The sequence below is a fragment of the Argiope bruennichi genome, chromosome 10, assembly GCF_947563725.1.
Source record: "Argiope bruennichi chromosome 10, qqArgBrue1.1, whole genome shotgun sequence".
NCBI classification, from domain to species: Eukaryota; Metazoa; Arthropoda; class Arachnida; order Araneae; family Araneidae; genus Argiope; species Argiope bruennichi.
The window spans coordinates 60,352,417-60,376,570 of record NC_079160.1 but is presented as its reverse complement, the minus strand read 5'-3'; the positions used below and the strand labels follow the sequence as shown (position 1 = coordinate 60,376,570).

At 24.9% G+C, this 24,154-nt stretch overlaps 1 protein-coding gene across 1 annotated transcript; it reads right to left on the bottom strand.

The window, feature by feature from the left end:
* Positions 1–1,728: 1,728 nt before the first annotated feature.
* On the bottom strand, positions 1,729–24,136 carry LOC129988341 (ADP-dependent glucokinase-like). The gene is made up of 5 exons (XM_056096542.1): positions 23,631–24,136; positions 21,315–21,605; positions 18,256–18,392; positions 15,907–16,177; positions 1,729–10,449 (listed from the first exon to the last, which is right to left on the bottom strand). The coding sequence occupies exons 1-5, from the start codon at positions 24,038–24,040 to the stop codon at positions 10,053–10,055; spliced, it is 1,506 nt and encodes a 501-aa protein (XP_055952517.1). The 5' UTR covers positions 24,041–24,136; the 3' UTR covers positions 1,729–10,052.
* Between the last annotated feature and the right edge of the window lie 18 nt (positions 24,137–24,154).

Genomic DNA, 24,154 nt, shown 5'->3' with positions numbered 1-24,154 from the left:
TGCTTATGAAATGCTTTGCCTTTCAACAATCAAGATGCCTAATTATTGCAAATTCTATTAGCTATTCATAGTTTAACATCTTGTATCTGCTTTTAATTTTCAAAAATGACAAAGTCATAGAAATTTGTAATTTTAAAAATTTATATACTGATAAGAATTTTATACAGTGTATGTGAAAACTATAAGGATAAAAAAAATAGGATTAATAAATTTAAAAATGGAAAGTGCATTTTTATATAATATTAAATTGAAATACTAATAAAAAGTCAACAAAATACATTCATTAGCATTTAATAGAACTAACCAAAAAATATTATTTTATCCAATGCAAAAATTTAAAAACTATAAAAATAAAAAAATGATTTAATATTCTAGTTGATCCACCATTAATTATGACAATCATAACCTAGTTTTGAATAAATTTTTATTTAATTTTTTTTTGATAAGTATCAGGTATTTTGAGATATGTTCTTGAATTTTGTGAAAAGCTTCTACATGTTCTAGATATTAAAAGAATTTTAAAAATCAAAAATACAGAAGTGATATTTTAAATAAATTCCTAAGATTTATTAAAAAATAATTTTCCAAGTTAGTTTATACACAAGAATAAAGCATTTAAAAAGCTTCAGTAACTGTATTCAAATGAAAATAGACTGAAACAATGTCAAAAATAAAATATACTGAAGAGATTTGTATTTGTGATATTTATTGCATAAAATTATATAGATTTGTTTTTGTTCATTCATGTATATATAAAATATATAACTTTTCATATTTGTATATTATATGTTATTTAAAATATTTTTCTTTTTATGTGTTTTACTTTCAACATTTAATAAAATTTAGAGCTTTTTTTTAAAAAAAAAATTTATTTTTATAAAGAACAAATTTTATTTTGAAATTGCCGTTTTTATCTTTTATAAATCATCCAAAAATTTATCATAAATCTCAATAAAAATAATTCCCATTGGGGAAATTAAGATTTCCCTTTACAAAAATTGAATAATAGGCAATATGAAGATTATGAGTCATTTTTCTAGTGAAAAAAAATTCTAATTATATCATTCAGTAATTCTAAAAAGTTTGTTGCATAAATTTATTGACTCTTGACTCAATGCATAACTTTGACATCTATGTAAAATGGATTTAAAATAATTTTAAGCATTTTGAGACTGTGATTTCATACATTTAGCAAATTTATCATTTTAAATAATGAATGAATTAGCAATAAAAGGAATGGAATTTTTAAGTGAGTTGCTGCTCAAGTGATTCAGATTCACAATTTGCTCAGGCGATTTATTTAAAATAAAATGTCAGAGTAATGAATAAAAGAATTTTTTTAAAGTTCATTTTGCCATTTCTGTTTTAATTTTCTGGCTCAGTCTTGTATTTTTAGTTTTAAAATACTTGTTATTTTTCATTGTTCTCAATTATATGTATGCTTATGTTTATTAAGTACTTTATACTTTATTTATTATGAAAGCTTTGATATTTCTCATGTAACTTTTTAAACGAAAAGGATTTATAAATAAATCTATATTTTTTTAGAAGAAGCAAGTGATATTTAATTATTACACATTAAAAGCCTTAACTCTTGTATCACAATTTTAACTCATCAAACCAGAGAATATAAATATAGAAATTTATAACAATGAACTCTCACAATTAAATGAATTTGCATTTAGAATAAAAAACAGGTAATAATTTTTATAAATCAAGCTAAATCTATGCAAAAATTAATTTCTTTTTATTATTCTTTGATAAACACAATTATAACAACAATGATCTGAATTTCTTTCACAAACAATTTTTAATTTGTCATACATATGTTTGGAAAAATGTGACATAAATATCTCATAGCTCTTACTCTTGAATAAGATATGAATTCTATGCATATAAAATTGCACCATTTTTCTTGGGAAACCAAAGGAAGTCACAGAATGCATATTTTGCTTTTTGTTATGTCAAGAATCAAAAAATATTTTTTAAATTATGCCATGCGGCAATTACACAGAAATTGTTAAAATAAAATTGAATAATTTTCATAACAAAATGTTACATTTATTACATTCAGAAATAAAGAATTTATTTAGGATCATAAACAAAATTTTCTATCAAAACTTTGAATACGGTATTTGAATAACGCTAAAAAATTGGAACATAATATGTGTGACACATTTGTCCGAAGACCAGTATTACACTATAATTGCAATTTTAAGAAAATTAAGCTTAGATATATTATTAAGTTCAAGAAATATCAATCACTTTATCTTGCTCATGATAAAATAAAGACTTTTTAAAATCAATTTTGAATTTGTCAATGTAAAAGCAAATATTAAGAAAACCTCAAATATATTCATACATTAAAATTCTTATTTTTTTTTTAAAGACTATTTACAAATATCTAACACTGACTCAAATTTTTCTACCCACAGGAATTTTAATAATTTTTAATCGATTAATTAGGAAGATGTGGAATATAAATTATTGCTCACAACAACAAAAATAAGATTGAAAATAATTTAGAATTTTTAATTTCAATAGAAGGGAATTAGCATATAAAGATTAAAATTCCTGTAAAAATAAAGTTGTCAACAAATACACTATCTGATGTTTATGTCCATTCGATTTTATTTAAAACAAAAGTATCTTCATCTGTGAAAATAATACTAAATTTTGCCCTATTTTGAATTTAGAGAATTTTCTTTGTAACCTGATGGAGCTTTGCAGATGGTTTATTTTTTTGAATGAAATTTAAATCCTGAATTTTCTAATGAGTCAAGGAATTTTTTAATTTTCTGTAATTCGTATGAAACTCTATATATGAAATATATTCATATATAGAGTAATACTTCTCATAATTCAACAGAATATCACTGAAAAGTTTTGATAATGTATCTCAATAAGAAATTTTTTATACATTTTAGTCAAAACATCAATTTCCATGAATTTGCAAGACCACTGAAACAGCATTCACCATTAGACTGTTTTTATAAGAGTGTTTGGAACAAAGAAATAAGTTGAAATATCATTTTTACATTACAATAAATTATCCAATATCTAAAAGATTACTGTTCTTGTAACAGTAATTATTTTCATAGATAGTTTTATTTTATATAATAAGATTATTATTAAAGTTGGCTACTATTCTGACAAGTACTGAATATTTATTTACTTTTCAAGAGTGTTTAGTTTAATTTTAAAAATTGAATAATGCAACTAAGTTTCAATATTGGTCATGATTGAAGCTTCAATAATATCCATGAAAATACTTTGATATTTTTATATTTATATGAATAATATACATAAAAATTAATTACATTAGTCGAAAATAACACATACTGATTTGATTTTAGTATAATTACAATCGATACTTCATTGTGATTTTATATTTCATTAAAAGGCAGAAAAAACCTAAAAAAAAGAATGAAATAATATATAAACGTATTAAAGCTTATTAAAATATATTTTAATAATGTAATACTGGTCTTAACAATGAGATCAATATAAAACATTACACATTCTAGATTCTACAATAAAAGATATAGTTCTTTAAAAAAAATCCTTGAAAACTATAGTGAGTTGAAGTAAGAGAAGAATCCAAGTATACTCTTTAAGGCACTTTCAGAATATCTACGATTTTAATGTTTACATTATATTAAATTTTAACTGATTATACAGTAATTAAAAAAAAACTGCAGCTAACTAGTTGATTAGTTTCTATAAATAAAAATAATAATAATGCAAACAAGAACATGTTCTCACACTTTAGACTTGAATAAATATTCATAGCAATGTTTTATGAAAAGTAATAACTAACAACTTTAATCCTTGTAACTAGAATTAAACATGAAAAAAAAAAAAAAAAGTTATGGGGGAAAACTAAAAATATCGATTTCAAGTTGTAAAGCAAAAAACAAACATAAAAAAAAATATTTGAGTTTGTTCCTTTATATAATGTTGTTTGTACAATAATTTGAGCAAATCTACAATAAGAAGCTAAAATTTTAGCATTTTGACTTCTACAGCACATACATGTATTATTACAGTCGTGTGTCCTTTCAACTTTTTTCAAAGAATGTTATGAAATCATTCTGTGCATACACAAGAGATATTAATGAAAAAGCCTAAACAGCTGTTTTAATTAATTGCATTATTTTTAAATAATAATAATAATGTAATATTTAATACAAATATAATATAAAATGTACTTTTAATACATATAAACAAACTACAAAGTTTTTTTATATTCATCTATTTACAGAAAAAGATCAACCAACTTTTTAAAATAATGAATAAATATTTATGTTGAATACATTTTGTAATAGTTAAGTTCTAAGAACACAAGATAGATTCTGAAATGTATATATGACTGAATTATTAAGAACTGAAAAATTATAACACAATTCACAGAAATATTTCAGCAAATCATAGAACAAACAGAGAAAAATTCCTAAGTGTGACTAACAATTGTAAAGATATGCAATAAATTGGAATGAGATCAATATAACAATAAAAAAAATGAAATCTACTACCGCAAATTTCAAGTTATCATGTGAGAACATTATTATTTTTAAGTCATTATTTGTCTTAATTAATTTAACTCATTAACCTGTTTAAACCGGTTTGAAGCAACCACGAGGCTTCTCTCTCTTTATATATATATATATATATAACTTTCATTTTCAATTTTTCTAGCTGCGAAACAAAGTTTTGGAACTCAACCAAGTTTGAAATGGGGGAAGAAAAAAAAAATATTGTTTTTCTAAATAAAGACATGTACATAATCTGATAGTCTCATGATTGTTTCAAACCAGTTTAAACTGGTTAATGACTTAAATTAATTAAGACAATTCGTAAAAATTCAAAGAGTGTATAAGAAAGAATGCAAATTAAGTTGTAACTTTAGTTAGCGATAAATCGCCTTCTACATTATTTTCTGATAAACATATTTTAATTAGTTAAAGATTGTTGTTTCAGGGATAATTTCATCGATTAAACAAAAAATATTTTAACTTGTTTCATTTATTTTTAAAAAAACATTCACGAATTAGGCAATAACACTGTGATTTCCAAGGAAAATAGTACATTAGCAGACAATAGATATTTCAAAAGCTATAGTGTTAAAGCCGACTCTAAAATAAAGAAAAAGGGATAAATAGCTAATTTATTGCCTTCACATTTTGAGACTCTAAAAACCTCAAGCGAAAACAATATCATGTTCTCACATGATAAAATTAGTAAAAAATTCTATAAATAAATCTAAAACTAAATTATAAACATAAATACTAAAATTATGACACATTATGAAAGAACTCTTTTCTCATTTTAAAAATAATCCGGGAAATATACTTTTTCAGTTTTACAGAAATAATAAGTTTAAACTTCATAAATTTTACAATTCATTTGAACTAAACTCAATTATTTTAAAATTGTGTCCCACCATAGACACACACACAAAAAAAACTTGGAACTGAAATTCTTGTAATTGAAACTTGATTTTCTTGAAAGAAATGTACTACTCTAAGATTTTTGGCACATATACTATTAGACATGTGAAAATATAGATACAATTTCTCTATTAGCAAACTCAGCACTAATAATTAAGCTTCAGCAGAGATCCAGACTTCTTTAAAAAGTTATCTTAACTATATAATGATCAATGCATAACTATTCAATAATGCTTCTAGTAGAAAATAAATGATAATGTCTCCTAATTTATTTTATTTAATTTTGAATTTTCAAAGACTTTCTAAATAAGTCAAGTTAGTAAAATGAAATTCAACTCAAGAGTTTTTAAAGAAACATAAAATGAATGATCAATTAATTAAACAAAAGAAATCTCGTGCTTTAAATAAGATATTCCTTAAGTGATTATTATTAATTTTTCTCGTTTTTGTTAAGTAGATTAATCTTCAAAATCTGAGTAATAAAAAATAAAATGTCACATGAATTCATTTTTTTTTAAAAAATTGATGCTGTGTCAATTAAAGTTGCATTATAAGAATGAAATTCATATTCACCTCTAAAATCAACTAATTTATTAACTGATAAAAACTAAACAAAAGAAGATAATCCATTAGTAAATGTCTAAAATAAATCAGTTAAAAAAGAATCAACAAATATAACAAATTGAATGAAATTAAATAACTCAAATCATTAAAAGTATTTTAGCTTCATGGTTTTAGATTTGATGAGTATGATAAAGAAAAAATTTATTTAAAACTCATAAATCCTTTTCATAGTTTGAATATTTTTATATCATTATTAATGTATTTAACTATACATAAACAACTGTAAAAAAAGTGATTTTAGTAAAAGCTACCATGGAATGTTTGAAGTAAACTACAAATCAATTATTAATCAATGCCACTCATTTCAAACGCTGTGAAACATCACAAAAAGAATATTTTACCACAGATTTGAAAACTATTTAAATATATGAATGTTTCTTGTCTACATATTCTTTTATAGTGATTATTTTCAGCATTATATATTTATTTTGAATTAAAATATTTGCTGTATTTTTTACTTTTAATAATAAGTCATCTTCCATGTGTCAACAGTAATTTGTCAAATATGTCATGTATAAAAATCTAATCTCCAATAAGAGTTGATAAAAGAGTAGATAATCAACTTAATTTCTATAAATCATTAGAAAATTTCACACTTAATATATTTACTCGTGAAATTTTATCACTTAATATATTTATAACAATAAATTATTATCACTTATTACCTTTATCACTTAATATATTCATAAATATTTTATTTCATTTTATGTAAATAAAATACACATATATTCAGAAAAGAAAAAAAAAAAAACTAAAAATTATACACACAAATATATAGATAAATATAACAAATAACTTAAATTCATAGCTATCAAATAGATCTAGCAATTGTTGACTACTCTGATATTAGAAGCTGCTTTGTTTATATGAAAGATGTATTTCAGGCTGAGAAACTCTGTCTTAAAGGAATATTACATTCTACAAGGAATATTAGTATTCTACAGAATCTAAAAACACTTCTGATATACTTCTGTTTTTAAAATTACTTATTTTAAGATGAATTTTTACAAGTCAAAAGAAATTATTTGGCAAGATATGAAGAAAATGTGTATTTTTAAATCCTTTTTAGAGTAATTTGAGACTTCAACACTAATAATAACAATTCAGTATAAAATTTTAGCACTGCTCAAAATACATGAAGGATAAACATATTTTTCTGCAAAAGCAGAATTTTCAAGTCTATTCCAACATATACTTTAATAATGAGAGTATATATTAAAATGTAGATCATAAAAAAAATTATTTTCTTAAATTTACAATCTAAAAAAATTAAAATAGCACAAATTTTAAAAAAAATTATACAACAAAAATTTAATAAAAGTAACAAATAATAAAAAAAATTAAGTAGATAAATACGTATTTTTATTCAAGTATGAATGGACTTTTCATAACTCTAGATTAAAATAAAATAGTTGTGTTTTTAAAAGTAAATAAATAAATTTTGGTATAACGATACAATTATGTACCTAAAGTGTTTCATTTAGTGAGAGGATATATTCAGCAGCTCTTGCTACAATAAATAAAAATCTGCAAGCCTGAAATTAAAAAATTCATATTTTTACCAAACAGCTCACTCTACTTTCATATACTTCTTAGATCTTTCAGATTTCTTACTGGTCCCAGTGAAAAAAAAAGAAAACAAACACAAATAAGACATAATTTATATACCAATTCGTATAATGGTGACCATACTTTTGTTGCAAATAAATTGCTTCCATTTAATTGCAGTAACTTATAAATCTCACAATATTTATCACAGAATGCACATAAGTCATTAGTGAATAGTTCTCTTCCTATTCTTTTGGTCCAAAAATAGAGGTCTCAATCAAATATACAGTGTTCCTTGAATGTATACAATAAATTTTTCCATTAAAGACAAAAAATTTTTAGAGGAATAATGTATTTCGATCTCATTGCTAACAGAAAAATTGTGCCATAAAGTAAGTAAATAAAGAAAATTAAACACTAAATAATTAAAATCTGCTTAAAATTAATCAAAAATAATTATTTGGCAAAGTTTAATAAAAATTTTGAACCAACATTATTGTTTTAAAATGTAATGCTTTTAAACTTTGACAGATATAAAAAAAGCCTTAATTGCTATTGCATTCCCAATATTTCAATTTGGAATTCCAAAGAGATCTTGATTCAGATTTCAAGAAGCTTTGAAATATACTACAGAATTATAAAAAAGTAAAACATTTTCAACAGTCATTCAAACATTTCAAAAACATATTTGAGGATATATAACCATTCTATGGTCTGAAATAAAAACAACAAAAATAAATATTATTTTACAAAAATCTAATAAAAACTACCAAATAAATATTAATAAATACAATATTTTTTAATTAAATATTTATAAAAGAATGCTGTAACATATAAAAATCGAATGCATAACTCGACATTAAAAGTGACATAAAAATAACCATCTATAAAATATATATTATTTCAGATTCTATCATACTTTTTATTGCATTATTTTCATACATAGTAACTGTATTAGAGATCCTAAAAAAAAAAAACTTAAAGTGACTTCCAAAGCAATAATGAAATAATTTAATTTTTTTTAAATAAATAATCCAGCATAAATACAAATATTAGATGAATTAAATACGAAACTATTTCAACAAACTTAATGGAGTAGACAAAATTTACATTTATCATGGATCTGAACAAAATGCAGTTTTCTTCACAATATGTTCCTGTAATGTCTTATAATAACTTTGGCTCTAATTTTATTGATGTTAGGCATTTGCTTTAATCAAAAATAAAATTCTGTAAAATATTAAAAAAAAAAAAAAAATCTTTGATTCTTTAAAATTTCTATGTTTCAAGATTTTTTTTTTTTTTTTAATTTGCTAACAGCCTCATTTATATTGAAGTTATCTATTTTTTTAATGTCTTTTTAGACATATCTATAAACAAAAGCCATTGCCTAAAAATATACAAATTATTATGCATTTAAAAACTTCACAAAGAAAATTTCTTTTTCAAAATATAAATACTGACTAACACTGGTCATTGAACTAAATTCTTTACAATTCTTATTTTATTCAACTGTTTGCGCATTATTTCGTTTTTAATTCCACAAAATAATAACTTAACAGATAAGCCTGAATAATAGTGAAAAATAACTAATATCAATATTTGTTTGTACATACAATGATAAATGTAAATACTCTTCAAATATATATACTGAACTAACAACAACAAAGATATAATTTAAATTTAATTCTAAAATAATTACAGTATTTGTTATACAGAGAGGGAGAATTTTTACTGCATGTTTGTACAAATGTTCTGCTGAAATATCATTCAAAATATAATAGTTTTCCATTTTTAAAAAAACAAACAGTTATCCCGACTTTCAGAAGAATAACTAAATTTCAAAATAATGATTTTACTGACATGATTAATGATAAAGTGCAGTTGCACTTCGCAAAGTTTTCATGGCTGAATTCTAAAAATAAATTTTACACAAAACAATTCATACATAACACATAAAAACAAACTTTTTTTCCAGCTTCTCTACTAAGTTTCTTCACATGGATGATCTTACAAGATAAAAAAAAAAAAAAGTGCTGATAAATTTTATTTTGAGGGCTTTACCCTTCAATACTTTTTTCCTTTTTTTATAGAGATATATTTTAATTTTCAATATTTTATCTGCAGTTTGCAAAATTTAAAACTTAATTTGAACTAAAACATCCAAATTGCATAATGGAAAATGTGACCTTGAAAGATGGTAAACAAAAATCAAAGGAATAAAACTTAACAAAATGATTGTAAACCATATATTTTAAAATATGTTCTTTTTCACTTTGGTGACTAGAAATCCAAATTACCAATGTTTCTTGAATGTTTAAAAATAGGAATTACATTGGCATAAGAACAAATAGGAATGTCTTAAGAGTGCTTTTATGGTAAATTTTTAATAAAATTGACTGACCTGAGCATTTTAGAATTAAAAATAACCTAAATTTGTAAAACCAGTCCAGCTGATGATATATTATCACCACCACCACCAGTCTGTAGTACTTCAGTGCACACTAGCACTGGAGCAACACAGACTTCGTAAGTGCCTTCATCCCAGCATGATATTGGATCTTTGACATCGAAGTGCTTTCTTTCTGCATTTTCTCTGAGACTTGTTGTGAAAGCTTCATCCATAATCAGCTTAGACTTTTCTGGGTTTATAGTATCAGAACCACAAGTGTGTCGATTTGCAGTAAGAGCTGATTTAGCTGCTGCAGCCTTAGAATTCTTCCAAGGTGACATTTTATCAGTCATAAATGCTTGAAATGCTAAAGTATGAACATGAAGCCTTGTGAGTCGACGCCGACCTCCCGTTTCTAATGTTTGTTGAAGAAATCTGCAGAATAATTTTTTCTCATATAAAAACATTATCAAGATATTAGAGAAAGGTCAGTGAAGTTTACCATATACCATATAAATAACTAATCACATTTTATATGATAAAAATTATAAATCAGTTATAATCATTTAATTGTTATCATTATCCATTACAGAGTGCGTATTGAGAAACTGCTGCAAAAATTAAGTACTTTTAAGCAACTTAGCCCCAAAAATTAAGCACCTATGTAAATGTATGCATACGTAAACAGCATATTTTCTAAGCGTAATATATTTTTTTGTTTTATAATAATGCATAGTTTTTATTGAAAAAAAATTCTTAAAAATAAATTTTAATTGTTTACTTTTTAAATTTTAATATTTATTTTTGCATTACACAACATCTTCTAATTTAAAGTTATGCCTTTTTGGATTTGACAAAAGCATAGAAATTACCATATAAATGGGGGGGGGGAACTATTAACACCAAAGAAATTAAGTAAACTTTTATAAGATTAGCAATAAATATCTGCGAACTTTCTCAACTTTTCTTAAAATTAAAATAAAATTTCAGATTGATACAACATTTCTGAAAATGTGGATAGTGATGTAGAAGTTCAGCATGAACACAAATTTTGTATTTGATTTTTATATATGCAACAGCAATTAAGATCCAACATGGCTGGAATGGAAAAAGTAAATTTCTCCCTGCACTGACTCATTCTATTAAATAATTTTATTTACAATCCTATAAAGCTAAGAATTAAAGCAATCCTATGTCTATTATCATACGATTAGCAAAACTGCCATGAAATCGATGATAGAACAATGCCATGTTCTAAATAAGCATTCCTGGCATACGGTCGAAACTATCCAAAAAGTGATTTGGGGTTTTAGATACATTCTTCCCAATCGATTAAAACAAAAATTTGACTCAAAACAACACTTATAGTCAAAAAATTACATCCCAAATTGGATATATTTAAGTCCCAACATTTTTAAATTATCGCATTTATATATTTCTGAAAGTACAGATCGACATGCGGTGAACCCCTTTTTGTATTTGGTTCAAATTTTGAAAGATGTTTATACAATAGATATTAAATCTGTGTAACAATTTTTAACTATCTAGCACTCTACATTTTGTAGTTATCATGCTAACTTATATTTGAACAGTCGGACAGACAAAGATTTCCTCTAAACGGATGTTGCTAAAAAGTTAATCGAAACTTACAAGTTTGGTGGTGTGAAGACCATACACCAAATTTCATCCATCTAGCTCAAAGTGTTTTTGTGTTATCTTTGTCACACGCAAACATTTTCCGAAAATGTGTTTTCGAATTCAAAGAGGTATGAAATGTGGAGATTCGTTAAAATCTTGAGTACGACTTTTTTGACGATTGCAATATTTTCTCTAAATTTTGTAGACGAGAAAGTAAAAATGACAATTGAAGCATTTCTTTAAATAAAGTCTTTCTTGAAGCCAGCGTGAGACAATATAACACACTTCAAAATTTAACAAAATTTATCAGATCAAGAATTTTATTCAATGAATTTGCTTTAAAATTTTTAAAGTTTAAATAAAAGCAAAGGAAGCATGTTTTTCTTTTCTTTTCTTTTACAACAATTTTAACAGCTGCAGAATAATATGATTCAATGATTCGAAAAAGCAATATCATTTTGAATTTCATTATAAAAAAAAATATTTATTACAAACTGTGTCCAAAATTAATTTCTCAGAATTTTTTTCTTTTTTAAATTACATTGAACCAAACAAAATTAATATTAAAAGCTATTCTTTTTTAACTTTTAAAACAGTGTTAAAATAATTTTTAGAGGATAATATGCTTGGATGTTATGATGAAAACACATTGAAATTTTATTTTTTAACTAAATTTCAAATTAAAAGCTTGAGAAATCCGTTCTTAGTATGCCTCCAATTGCTTTATGCTGGGTGTTGCTCAGGACAAGACTTTATATATAAAAAGAGATTTCATTGAGGAAAAAAATTTCTATAAAAGTTATAAAAAAGAAAAAGAAAATCATTATAAAATGATAGAATCTAAATCCTGAAAAAAATTGTAAAAGCATTTTTTTTTTATTCCTTTAAAAAAATCAATATAAAATAATATTTTAATATCAGATCCAGTAGTTTCTTCTTTTATTAATAAGAAAAAATTCAGCAAGATTAGTCCAACAAATAAAAATGTTCAAATGGATGGGGACATTCAAAATAGCGAGAAAGATATCACGCTCATTTAAAATTTAAGGCTTCAAATTAAAATTTCAGTGTACTACATTTTACGTGATTTACTAACACAGTTCATTGCAATTTAACATAATACAGTTGAATACTTGTAGTAGGTCGCTCAAGTGATTGCTCAAAAACGACATATTAATGAGAATGATGATTGAATATGTTAGTGTTTTTAAAGCAGCTTTTCCAAAATTCGATATATTATATTAAATTCATCCTGTTACTTTTATATTTTCTGTCTATTGAACATTATTGCATATTCTGCTTTAACAACACATAAAAGTTTAAATATAAACTTACCAAGCACAATTTAAATAAATTCTTCAACATCTAAAATATTAAAAATTGAAATGTTTTTCGATTAGCATAGTATGCATTTCGTACTGCCCCTTCCAATAACTATTCCAGTATTTTTATAAACGGCAATGTATATTGTTGAAGGGGAAAAAAATCATTAAGTTTTATCTTAAAATGTGTTGGAACCCCTGAAATACTTCTTCAAATTCTCACTTTTTGTTGGTTTTCTTTTTTGATACATCTGGTATACAAGAATTTACGACCATGATTTCGAATTATCATATTCAATTTATTTGGGAACAAAACAAAACGAAAAGCTTTCTCCTAGTTCATGAGAAAATTAAGCCCTTTTTAAGAACCTTTCCTAAAAATTAAGCACTTTTAAGGTGCTTAAAAATGGTTTTCAAATTTAAGCACTTTTCATGATGCTACGTACCCTGTACTAGCTACTAAGAAATCAAAATCCAATTTAAAAATAATACCCTCCCCCTATTATTATTATTTTGAAGAAGAAGAAACAAGGTTTTGCCAAGCTGAATTTATTCAGTAACATTTTTTTCAAGCTATATTCTCTACAAAAAGCAATACCTTTTCCCTCCTTCTTATTTACCTACACAAATTCTCTCAAAACAATTGTACTGATACAGCACATCTTTTTATATCAAACTGATTTCTTAATGCAACTAGTACTTATATGTCTAATAAAATGCCTAAGAAAAATTATGAAGGCACAATTTTTTTAAAAATATCTTTATAACTCAATGTCAAGAAATAGAAAATAATAGCCCCGGTTATTTTTAGCCATGTAACTTTCAAAGTCATTGAAATAACTTTGTTTTTTTTTAATATTCCCATCTAAAAGCAAATAATTAATGTTCAAAATCCATATTTTCTAAAATATCCAAACATAAAACATTTTTTAAATGTCAGGCATTAGATAAAATGTAAAGAAAGGGCCCTGTTTATTTAATTATCATTTTAAAAGCAGATTATTTATATTTAAATCTATATTTTCTAAAAGTTTCAGCGATAAATCATTTTTTTAAATATCTGAAATTTTATAAAATGCAAGAAACAGCTCCACTTATTAACTTTAGAAATCTACCAAATTGATGTTTTGATTGAAACCAGTTTCAGTACCAAATTAAATTTCAACCAATAAAGATATTTTAAGTGGTCTCTAGACGCGAGAGAAATTTTGAATAATACAAGATAAAGGATTCATTTATATCTGTAATAACATTTACAGCCAGGTCTGATAATATTCCTTATGCATACATTTCACTTTACAAAATTTATCACATCCCTTAAAATTATCCTATAGCAAACATTCCTTCTGATAGAAATCTTTCCCATAAAGCAAAAGTATTTTTACTTTAAATTTAAAAGTAGTCAAAATGTGCACTAAAGTGCCAAGAGTAGCAAATTTATAAGGTATAAGGTGAAATTTTTGTCATCTTCATAACTTAAAGATTGCTGTATTTAAGGAAATTGTATATATTTGAGAAATTCTCATTCCAATGCTAAAGTAATGCTTACATTAATTTTTATGATGGGCCACAGTGACAATCAATTATATACATTGATTTTATAAATATGCCATGCAACAAAAGTAAGGCAGATATTTGAAATGCCTGGAAAATCTTAATCCTAATCACTCTGTTTTAAGATAATATATTAGAAGAAAAACAATTTCTTTTCTAATACATTCTAGTATCTATCTTTATAATTATACAAAAACTGTACAAACATTTTAAATTGTAAATATACATTTACAGATGCTTACATCTTAAGCACTCTTTCTTATGTATACAATACAGGGTTTGACCAAAAAGGAAATTGATTTTTAAATTAAAATGTTAATATATTTACATATCAACCTTCTCTACTGTGTAAAATTAAACATTTGAACTAACAAATGTACTCTTTTCAAGGTCCTAATGCCATTTTGACACCATTTTATAGATGCCAGAAATGAGCTACTCTACCATATGTTTGGGGATTTTTTACATTTCAAAAATGAAAAAAAAATATTAGTTTTAAAGAAATTTTGCATACATTTGGCAAACACTTTTACTGAAGCAGCTACAAATGGTTTATAGAAGAGAATGGTTTCAGCCAGTCTCAATGTTATGAATGGTTTCAAATTAGCCAGAAATTACATCAAAGTAAGGCCAAAAATAGGATGCCCTTGCATATCAATAGGTGATCTCCATAAATGAGTATAAATCTCATTCAATCACCTGTTACACTGGTAAAAAACTAAAATATTAAAAATTCACTTCATAGATATCACAATTTTCACTAACAATCTGTAGATGAAATGCATTGCATTAAAACTTGCACCTTCTCTCATGGTGCATAAAGAAACTATGAATTAGGAGTTACTGGATCATTTAAATGGAAATCAAGTCTTTTAAAAGTATACTATAACAGATGTTAATAAATCAGATTTGACGCTATTAACAATTTTGTTTTAAAAGTTTAAATCTATCAAAAAATGAAAAAATAGATAAAAATGCAAAAAAAAATTGCATAAGACATGCATATTGTGCCAACAGTGGATTTCCAGAAGCTATTCCCATAATGAAAAACAAGCTGAAAATAAATAGAGGAAAATATTTTGAAGAAGACATATCTCATTACCTTAACATTACTTTAATAGAAACTTCAAGAAATAGAGAAAACTTTCTTTTCTGTCTTTTGTCACATTTCTGAGTTTGTGGGATTAAAAGTGCACACAAACAGCATTTCTAATAATTCTATGAATTTGTCAAAAACAGATTTTTGAGAACACATTATCTCTACCTATAAAATTTAAATTTAATTCTATCCAAAAGTATATAATAAAAGTTATTAAAGATTGAACAATTAAATTACTTAATATCTTTTCAAATATATAGTAAAATATTCAAAGCTTACTTGAAAACATCTCTCATTTCATCTAAAATAACAGCAATTCTGGGACGAGATTCAGCTACTAAACTAATGTTTCCATATTTCAACATGTGGTACAGATTTGGTAATTCTTGTTCATTCATGCCTAAAGAATCAGCATAAGGTACAATATTTTGAACAAGTTCTCTGAAAAGGTCTTCATCACTGAAAGAAGCCATTTCAAAATGAATCCTCACATTTTCTGGTTGCTTTTTCATCAAGTTCTGAACTTTTTGTAATCTATCTCGGCGTTTACCTACAATATAAGAAAAACATCAATTTGCAGGCTGAATTATGCTACATTTAATTTTTAAAACATTACAATGGTGGAAACAACTGTGAAGAAAATTTCATATCTTTGTCTTTTTTTTTAATACCAGAAATGCTTAAACTAAAACATTATTTAAAATTTATAGAGGTAATAAAAAAAATGGCATTTAAAAAAATCAACTCTCGTGAAAAACTCTTATTTGAGAAAAAACGTTGCAATAATATAATTCTAATATAATAAAAATAATAACATTCTAATTAATATGCATCTACTTATGTCAAATGTAAGTCAAATCAAGACAATAAATAATTTATACATTATAGTGATTGCCAACAAAGAACACTGAAAGATGCACAAGACAATAATTAGTTTAATTATATACTGTCTTTTTTTAAACCAATATAAAGGCATATTTTAAAATCATTTCATAATTTTGAAACATCATTAAAGACTTAAGTTGCTTATATTTAAGAAAGAAATTGGTAAGAATAAGATGTTATTAGAAAATAATAAGATGCTTCACTATATGCATACAAAAACAATTACAAAGATGAAAGCTGATTAAAAACAATATCATGTCTTCTTTGTATAAAACCCTATAAATATTTATCATAGGAAAATGTATATGTATATCAAATACAACATATTAATCTCAAGATAGATATTGATGTTTCAAGCTTGCAATTATACATTCTAAATAAAATTAATAATATAACTATGTTTAAACAAATTAGCAAAATAAGAAAATATCCAACAGATAAAGTTCACAACATGTTACAATGGGTAATTTGAAAAGAATCCCTAAATGCTACACATAATTTTCAAAATCTGATATATCAATTCAACATTTCCTTAAATTAAAAAAAATACAAGTTATTGTATTTTTTTCTAAAAAAAAATAGGCTCATAGTTACTAAAATGTAGTACTCTTGTCACAATATGTATCTTGAGGATAAAGTCCAGTTTTAAATTTTAATTTTTAGAAATTACAATTTTGCATTAATTTAGAACAGACATATAAAATGTAACTTTAAAGGATGAAATACAATTAATTTAATTTGCATCTACTAATATCTTTATAGTATACAATTTTTAATAACTGAAAAGAAAGATACATTAATTAAATCAATAGATTATTAATTTTAAATTATATGCATATAGCTAAAAAAGAAAAAATATGTATATGAAGATAAATTAGCAATTAAAATAGAAATTTCATAAGTGAAAAGTTTTTAAGAGTAGCATTTAAAAATGTTGTCTTTTTACAATATTAGTCATCAGTGTTGTAAAAGAATATTTTTTCCCGTCACCATTCTCAAGTTTCTCTTCAAAAAAGATATATTTTAAAAATAATGTTAATTTTTGCTTCACTTCTTTTTAAAAAAAATGTGTTTATATATATATATATATAAGGAAAAATATATATAAATTTAAGAAATTTGCAAGACATGTAAATAAAAATCAAAAAACATTCAAAATAAAAAAATCATACACATATCAAAAGAAAACAATAAAAATTGGAATTCCAATGACTTCATAGGTCTCTCTCAGATTCTGAATCTAGAATTCAAGTATTAAGCTGACCTCTAGCAGTTAGTTGTGGAAAAATAAGAATGAGTATCTCTTAAAATGCAGCAAAAAAAAAAAAAAAAAAAAAAAAAGAGAGAAAGAGAGAATAAGGGGGAAAAAAAAGAAAGAAAGAAAGAACCGAGACTATAAAATGAACATAACCACAAGTAATGTGCATTATAATCAAAGCCCTTGTCAAAAAGAGAGAGAGAAATAGAAACTTGCCTGAAACTAGATATTAAGTCAATAGACAAAAATATTAATTTAAAAAACTAATAAGCTGTTTTCATTATATGGATAATTTTATATCTTATAAATGTCTCTTCTTATTTTTCTCTTGGTTTAATATGATTATGTTCATAAGTAAGATTTTAATGCCTAGACAAAACTTCATCAAATCGCAAAGAATTATCAAAGTCTTTTAACAAAAGGACACCTCATCAGAAAAATAATAAAAAGAAATCATAATCAAGGTTAGAAGAAATTATACTGACTTTCTTGCATTGGGAAATTATCCATCATTTGCAGTCCTCCAATTACTAGTAAATTTGGATCAAAATTTTCCAATTGAGAAACAAATGTATCTAAAGATGAAAGTTCTGGATTTTGATGATCATTGTGAATTATAAAACTACAGGGAAAAAAGGAGAAAAAAGAATTAATACATAATACTTAGAAAAGAATCTTAAAATACTTTAATTTCTATTAACATGATTTGCATAATTGAATAAATAATTTCAAATTAAATAGTTTCTTAAAAATCAGTTTTAAGTTATAAATTTTCAGAAACTTACTATCAATCAAGTGTACAAGAAACATAAACAAGAATAAATGAATCTAAAAACTAAACTAAATATTCCAGAAAGTTTGTTAGATGAAATATCATTACTTTGTTCTGGCATCTAAAGAGACTTCTATAGTTTTTTTTTTTTTTTTTAATGAGTGTGAATAATGAAAAATTATTAGATAAAGTAATGTTAACTTCATGTTTTATATTCATAAAAGTGCTGGACTGCAATAAAGATCGATGAATAATGGTCTGCAATTTTTATTAATACATGCTTGCATTATATTAAGAACAAAATGTGAAAATTTCCCTGGCATTTTATAGAACTTGATAAAAAAACAGTGGGAAAATTTACAATCTGCAAGAATTTTAATAGATTGCAGCTTTATGTTGCAATTTATTTTATTCTCCAAGTCAGGACAATTGGAAGTTATTGCCATTATTTTTATTCAGCATTCTTTTTTCTATTAATAGATTAGTATTTATTTTGATCCGATTTTAATTATTAATTTAAGTATTTGTGAATATTATGTATAGAGAATATCCTATTGCAAAAAATTAATAGTTAGTGGGAGAAAGAACTACAAGATGAAGGTAAAGACAAAGCCAAGAGAATAAAAATTAATTACAGATCATTAATTTCACAATCCTTTAACCTTTTTTGTTATGATGGATTGTATAATAGCAAAAGTGTGCTCCTTATAATATTCTCATATCATTTGCAGATTATTGCTAATATTTTTTTAGTGTTATTTTCATTTTGTATTAGGCATTGCATTTTTTTTTTTTTTTTCCCTGTAAGTGGATCAATTACTATTTGTTTTGAACAGATTTTAATGGTTAATTTTTATTTGAATCTTAGTAAACAACAAAATAATGTAATCTGCAAAGAAATAATTTTTAAATATAACTATACATTGACATCTAAAGTGTACAGCAAATTATATAATATATATATATATATATATATATATATATATATATATATATATATATATATATATATATATATAGATGGAAATTTCATTTTTCAGTAGGACAACGACCCTAAAAAGAATACATGTAACTTCAAAATATGGTGTCTTTTTTCATTGTAAATAGCATTTACACACACCACCACAATACCACGACAACAATACCATTGAATATCTGTGGTCCACACTCAAAGCAGTGGTCCAAAAACACAAAATTAGAAACAAAACCCATTTAAAACAAGTTTGCAAGATGAATGGGGTAAAATATCCTCAGATACCACCAAAAATTGGTCATTATAAAAGCCAAAAGGCATGCAACTAAATACTGACATGTTCCTTCTATGCAAGATATTACAAGAATTTCATTGGTGTGTTCTCAATTTTTTGAGGCAAAATTCTGTGCATGTTTATTTAAAATCATTCTGAAACTTTTCTATTTAGAAGTTTTCCGTTGATTTTTTCTTTATTTTTACTCTAAATTAAACCATTTGTTATGTATAAAAATAAAAACATGTTTGCATTTCCCAGTAATGTGTTATTTATATTGAAAGTCGGATTTATCAAGTAAAAGTAAGGTGTACTCTCATTTTTTGAGCGACTGTATATATATATATATATTTAAGAATCTGCTAATAGGCATGGGATTTTCTACTACAAGTTTCATAAGTTTATCCGTGACAATCATATCCAAGATATCGTTAACAGAAGAACAGATGAAGAAAACAACCTGTAACAGATGTGTACATCTTCCAGTACTTAAATATTTCATTTATTATCATCTGATTTAAAACTGATCTCAAACAAAAGTTCATTCCATAAAATAGAAGCAGAAGCATTTTGCTATATAAGAGAATTCTTATAAATTATTATATAATGTTCTAAAATTGAATACATGTAGGTTTATTTGTTAATTATAAAAACATGCAAAATTGGAAGAATCTTAATTTGAAACAGATAATTTTATATCAAAGTTTAAATATATTAGGACCATCTTTAGAGAATTACCAAAACTTGACTCTAATAAATATGTCTTGATTTGGCAGGCACTTGCTATAATCGAAGATAATTCAAGTTGATAATACATAGAAAGCTTTGGCAAGCAATATTACTAAATATGGCATAATGTACATTAACTGACTTAACAGTATAGAAAGAATTTCATAAAATTAAATAAGTTCCATTTTAAATATTAAAACTTCATAATACTAAATATTGAATACAAGCAATTTATCTTTAGACTATCAAAGAGACGCAATGTCTCTTGAAATTAAGCATAATCACTAATTTTAAAATTCAACAATTCCTTAATTCCTGTGAATTAAGTAAATAATATTTGTACCATTTTCTTCCCAAGCCCAGTTCACCAATGAGATTTAAGATGCAACTAATATCAAGAGGACAGTTTTGTCCTACCATAAGGATTTTCAAAACTAAAAAATAGTCTGAGGGTTAAAGAGCTATGGAAGACCCACAATAAAGTCTCAGCTTTATGACTAAAAGGTTTTGGATTCTAAATCTGCTGCCAAAGATCTGTCATTTATGGAGCATGTTGAATCTGACACAGAAGTATGGTTGTTGAATAAAATACAGAAGTTTGGTTGACAGTATAGACAGTCATTTTCCTTAAAATTATGTGATATATTGAATATTTTTAAATATATTAGGATCATCTTCAAATATTTACTCAGACATGATGATATACTGGCATGTTTTTTCTACACAAGACAAGACAAAAAAATAATCCCTAAGGAAATTATATCTAGCAAAAAATAAAAACAATCTCATAACTTACCGATTTGCTCTTACTGGAATGAAATTGCCCCATCTTTGTCCAGCTGGATATTCAAGTAGTAAATGTATATCATCTTCATCAACAAATGGCCCAGAAATTTTTATATTTTTTGGAAACTGTGTTTCTAGAGATCTGGACATTTGGGCACCAAGAAGAACTTGTTCAACACCTTCTTTCACAAATCGTTTGGCCATCACAGGAGCATTGCCACCAATGATATATCTGGCACTCGGTGCTTTCTCTGCTAAATATACCAGTTCTTCAAAAAATGTTGAATTAGAAACAAACCTCCTAAGGGAAAAAATAGTTTTTTGTACAATTCATGCACATAAATCATGTTACAAATTTTATTCTTTTCCTATATTTACAAACATTATCATTAATAAGGCTAGCAAACAAAGATGTAAATATTCTTTTAAAAATTTGTAAATAATTAACATTTTCATCAAAATATGGTACGACTCAAATCCTTATTTGTTCCCTAAACCTTCAATATTTTATTTATATTATAAACTGTTAGTCACATGTTTCAATCTTGTTGAAAATAGCATTGAAGATCAACTTTACAGATACATTTCTCAGCCTAAAATTCAATACCAAGTAAAGAAACAAGATACAATTAAATTCCAGTAAGTAAACTAATAAAAGAGAGGCCTAAAATTTAAAATAAAAAATTATTATTTCTTTATTATCAAATATTGTAAAGATATAGGCATTTAAAAGAAAATACTTATATTATCAAAGTTTTTGATATTAAGCAAAACTTCACAAGTACTCAAGAGTAAGAAGCAAGTGCTCAAGAGCTTTGACTCAAACAAATATTTTGTGTTCAGTAATACTACAATATACAATACAATACTACACTACAATATTTGCTTTAAAGCAGTATGCCTAAGCTTACTCACTTTGATTATAGTAAATCATCAACATCTTGTTGATATTTATATAAAGAAAACTTAAATACTTTCATGTTAGAGATTAATATGTAGGCTATATTAATGCATACAGAATTCTGTGATGAATTCTTAGTTTTCTTTTTCAATTTTGAATCTTAAGTGCTTTAATCATTCTTGTTAACTTTCTGAAAATGGAAAGAAAATTCACAATTTATTTTTTTATTAGCAGATGTTTCAAAATCATGCCAAGATATTAAAAAATTACATGATGAAGCTTTGAAATTATTTTTTAAGCAACTCTTATTTCTTATACAACAGTATTATATTTTAGAGTATTTTATTACACTACAAATTAATAAATTTAATATCAAAATTTGTTGTTATTCTCCAACTAACTGCTGGAGCAATATTCTCCAACAGTAAATTGGAGAATATTACTACATATAATCCTAAAGATATTAGGATTATATAAATTATCCTAAAGAATATACAATTAACTTTTTGCAGGAAAAAAAATTATTTTACTATTTCTCTTCCTTGTCCAAATTTTCTAACATTTTTTTCCTCATATATACCTATACTTTGATCTATCACAATTCCTTGATTTCTTCACTAATTTTTGTATCACGGCAAGAGAAATCCAAAATTTCTTTTTAAAAATGACAATTTTGGGGTGAATTAGAAATTGTTTCTGCATTTTTCACTAAACCAATTATTGTCTTTCTTCATTAGATCATAAAGATATAGGTTGTTACCTCTTGTTAACATGGTCTATTCATTATAAATTTTAAGAATATTAGAACAAGAGTACAGCATTATATATTCTGTGATTAAAAACTCAACAGATTGATGACCTAAGTGTGTAAAATCTTAACAGCTCAGAGGCACAGATTAAAAGCCTAAATGTATAGTATATGTATAAAAAGGTGAAAAATGTGTTCTATTAGCAAATTTACCTATATACATGTAAAAAAAAAGAATGTGAAGAAATTTTATAATTTGTGTAGTTCTATTTTATATTATATACATATGCAACCTCCATTTCATAAGTTCAATAATACCTCAGGAAATGTTTCCTTTAAATATCTCTTCACAAAATATAAAATTACAGAAAAAAAAACAATAAAACTATTATCTTGAATATATATGAAACATTGGAAACATTTATGACATCTTATAAAGTATAAGCTGTTTGTACATGACAGTCTGTTGAGCAGATTTTGAATGTTTGCTTTCCGACACCTGTGGAATTATTATGTATGCAAACTTGGAGAGAATTTTATGATTTTTTGAAAGGCTCTTACGTAATAACTAATGAACTAAACATTTTTTTCCTAAGAAAATCGCATATTTTAATACCATGCCAAATAAATAAAGAATCTGAAATACAACACAGGAATGAAATAAATAATATCCTTACTCTGCTGCTGCTCCATGGCGATAGAAATATGAAAAAACCTCTAAAAATTCTTCTTTATTTGCAATGGAGAAATGATGTTCAGGATATTTGGGAGGCCGGTCAAATACAACTTGATTACTTTGAACTACGATATCTTGGCAGGAACCGAAACCAATCGCAACTTTAGTGCCGGGAGATATTTTCGCGGAATTCTCTTCACGAAGAAGACCAGCGAGAGTTTCCTCAAGAATATTAGAATCCTGTTGTAGTTTATATTTATTATACATATATGCTAACAAAATAATAACTATCGAAACTATAGTGCCAATGGAAATTTTAGTTCCTATGCCCATCATGCGTTTATTGTACTTCGTATTCGTAAAACGTCGATCGTTCCCTCGGTCTTTACGTTTTTTATTCCTCCCAGCCATAGCTATTTAATTTTTGTACTATTTAATATCCTAAAAGAAGCCTTTATCAGAAATCACAGTTCATTATTTACACACGTGGTACCAGCAAACCGTGGAAGTGAAGAAACGATAAAT